Source organism: Otolemur garnettii, unplaced genomic scaffold (assembly GCF_000181295.1).
Source record: "Otolemur garnettii isolate 467f Iridium unplaced genomic scaffold, OtoGar3 scaffold00249, whole genome shotgun sequence".
Classification (NCBI taxonomy): Eukaryota; Metazoa; Chordata; class Mammalia; order Primates; family Galagidae; genus Otolemur; species Otolemur garnettii.
Window position 1 is genome coordinate 847909 of NW_003852644.1, and position 3303 is coordinate 851211.

General features: G+C 49.1%; 1 protein-coding gene across 1 annotated transcript in view; it reads right to left on the reverse strand.

Moving 5' to 3' along the window:
- Positions 1-2207: 2207 nt before the first annotated feature.
- The window catches only part of IRAK1 (interleukin 1 receptor associated kinase 1), a 9493-nt gene continuing 8397 nt past the window's right edge, over positions 2208-3303 (reverse strand). The window contains exon 14 of the mRNA XM_003802552.3: positions 2208-3164. Within this exon, the coding sequence (XP_003802600.1) occupies positions 3103-3164 (62 nt within the window). The 3' untranslated portion in view covers positions 2208-3102. The remainder of the gene's footprint in view (positions 3165-3303) is intronic.

Sequence of the window (3303 nt, forward strand, 5' to 3'; positions counted from 1 at the left end):
CAACTCCTGGGCTCAAGCGAGTCTCCTGCCTCCGCCTCCCAAGTAGCTGGGACCACAGGCGCCCGCCACAACGCCCGGCTATTTCTTGGTTGCAGCTGTCATTGTTGCTTGGCGGGTCCGGGCTGGGGATTCGAACCCACCACCTTAGGTGTACGTGGCTGGCGCCTTAGCCGGTTGAGCCATAGGTGCCGAGCCCACACCTGGCCTTCCATTCAACAGTTGACTAGAGACCCTAACCAGTGCAACAAGGCAAGAGAAAGAACTAAAAGGCATACATGGCTCAGTACCTATGGCTCAAGCAGCTAAGGCGCCAGCCACATACACCAGAGCTGGCAGGTTCGAATCTAGCCTAGGCTCGCTAACAACGACGGCTGCATCCAAAAAATAGTGGGTGTTGTGGCGGGCTTGTGTAGTCCCAGTTACTTAGGAAGTGGAGGCAGGAGAATTGCTTGAGCCCAGGAGTTGGAGGTTGCTGTGAGCTGAAATGCCATGGCACTCTACCCAGGGCAACAGCTTGAGCTCTGTCTCAAAAAAAAGAAGAAGAAAAAGAAAAAAAGGGCATACATATTGGAAAGGAAGAAGTAAAACTGTCTTTATATGCAGATGAAATGATTGTGTAGGCTTGGCGCCTGTAGCTCAGGGGCTAAGGCATCGGTCATATACACGGGGGCTAGTGGGTTCGAACCTGGCCAGGGCCTGCCAAACAACAATGACAACAACAAAGGCGACAACTACAGAGGGTGACATAGAAAAACTGTCTCAAAAAAAAGGGGGGGTGGCACCTGTGGCTCAAAGGAATAGGGTGACGCCCCATGTACTGGAGGTGGCAGGTTCAAACCCGACCCTGGCTAAAAACTGCAAAAAAAAAAAAAATGAAATGATTGTATACACAAACTATCCCAAGTCATTTACCAAAACACTACTAGAACTAGTAAGTGATATATTTTTTTAGTGAGACAGTGTCTTACTGTGTTGCCCAGGATAGAGTACCAAGGGGTCACACTTACAGCAACCTCAAACTCTTGGGCTCAAGTGATTCTTTTGCCTCAGCCTCCCAAGTAGCTGAGACTACAGATGCCCACCACAATGCCCAACTAGTTTTCTGGATATGGGGTCCCGCTCTTGCTCAGGCTGGTCTGGAACTTGTGAGTGCAGGTGATCTACCCACCTCAGCCTATCAGAGTGTTGGGATTATAGGTGTGAGCCATCACGCCCAGCCTTTAGTAAGTGAATTTCAACAAGGTCACAGAACAGAACACAAGGTCCATACACCAAACTCAACTGTATTTCTTTCTTCCTTTTTCTTTCTTTTTTTGGAGACAGAGTCTCAAGCTATTGCCCTGGGTAGAGTACTGTGGCATCATAGCTCACAGCAACCTCCAACTCTTGGGCTCAATTGGTCCTCTTGCCTCAGTTTTTCTTTTAGCATAGACAGGGTCTTGATTTTTGCTCAGGCTGGTCTTAAACCCGTGAGCTCAAGCAATCCACTCACTTCGGCCTCCCAGAGTGCTAGGATTACACATGTGAGCCACTGTGCCTGCCTCAACTATATTTCTATACACTATCAATTAAAAAACCAAATAAAGATACTATTTACAAAAGCATCAAAAATATGAACTATGTCAAGAAAAACTTAATGACACATGAAAGTACTGGATAGCAGTACTATGGATTTGTCACCAGTCTGAGTGTGGCTAACTGGGAGTGAAACCAAGAGCCCAAGCAGTGGGGGGAGGGTGGTCTGGAATTTCAGTTGGACAGTCAAGAACCCGGGGATAAAAAGCATTGGGAAAGCTCAAGGCTTTCAGTGCAACAAAGTCCACAAGCATAGCCAGAGATCAAAATGTAAGTCTTTATTATTCAAGGACAACTTGGAATTCAGCAGTGCCTAGTTTCATGAGGGCATGTAGTGTGACTCATAATTGTCAATACAAAATAACCATAAACCTGGGCTACTGCCTAGGTTACTTTTGAAGACACTCAGCTACATAAAACCTGACTTGCTTCTAAAAACGTGAGCCACATTTTTTTTTCCCCTGAAAATATTTCCCTTCCCTCTTTGCCTTGCACCCAACTTCTTGCCTTCTTGGGGCTTCTTCTTTCTTTTTTTTGTTAGAGACAGAGTTTCACTTTGTTGCCCTCTGTAGAGTGCTGCAGCGTCACAGCTCACAGCAACCTCCACCTCTTGGGCTTAGGTGATTCTCTTGTCTCAGCCTCCCGAGTAGCTGGGACTATAAGTGCCTGCCACCCTCAGTATATGGGGCCAGTGCCCTGCTCACTGAGCCACAGGCACCACCCCTTCTTGGGGCTTCTTATTGTCTAGGTAACATGTGGCTTGGGCCTAGCTGGACACAACCAGTACCTGGGCCTGAGTCTAAGCATGTGGCCTCTAAAGCCTGCCCGACCTGGCTTGGGGCCTATCTGTAGCACTCAGTGGTGCCCTGGCTAGCAGGTAAATCATACTAAGCTAGCTCACAGGTCTCCAGTAAAGCTATAGACACTGGCCTGAGGGGATGTCTTGCTAGACTTTCTGGGGGATCACAGAACTTTTCACTGCTTGCTGTGGACTGAACCACAGGACCACAAGACAGTCATACTTCACTTTTCCAAATTATAAGCATATGGGAGGGCTCTGGCCCTCATCTATTTCTGTGCAGAGTGGCTACTTTCTCTTCAGGACTTTAGAAAAGTCCAAAGCAATGGGCAAAAGGCAGTTGCTACAGACCTGGGCCACAGACACCCTGCCTGCCTCGAAGATGAACTGGCTCCCTGTGGCATCCCACAGCCCAGTGGCCCACTGCACTCTTCCCCTGGCCTGTGCAGCCAGCAGCCTTTGACATGTACTTCCCCCAACCCCAGAATACTGAACCAATGGCAGGTCTCTGAGATGTCCTGCCCTATTAGCGGGTTCCACTGAACCTGGCAAGCTGGTCCTAGGTCATGCCTGTGTGCACACCCTTAGGACAACATGGGTGACAGCTTTCTCTCCTGATAAGGTCCCACCCCATTGCCTGCAGGCTGATGAGGGTTCAACCACCATGAGAACTTTTGACCATGAGAACTTTGACTTCCGGGTTTGAGGGATCTGCCCAGGTGAACAAATCAGCTCTGAAATTCATCACTCTCTTCCGGCCCCTGCCTGTTTTCCTGTTCCAGGCCCAAGCCTACGGAAGAAGAGGAAATGCCACTTAGCAAACAGGAGAAAAAACCCTGAAGATTGGCTCGGCGCCTATAGCTCAAGGCTCGGCGCCTATAGCTCAACTGGCTAAGGCGCCAGCCACGTACACCTAAGCTGTCGGGTTC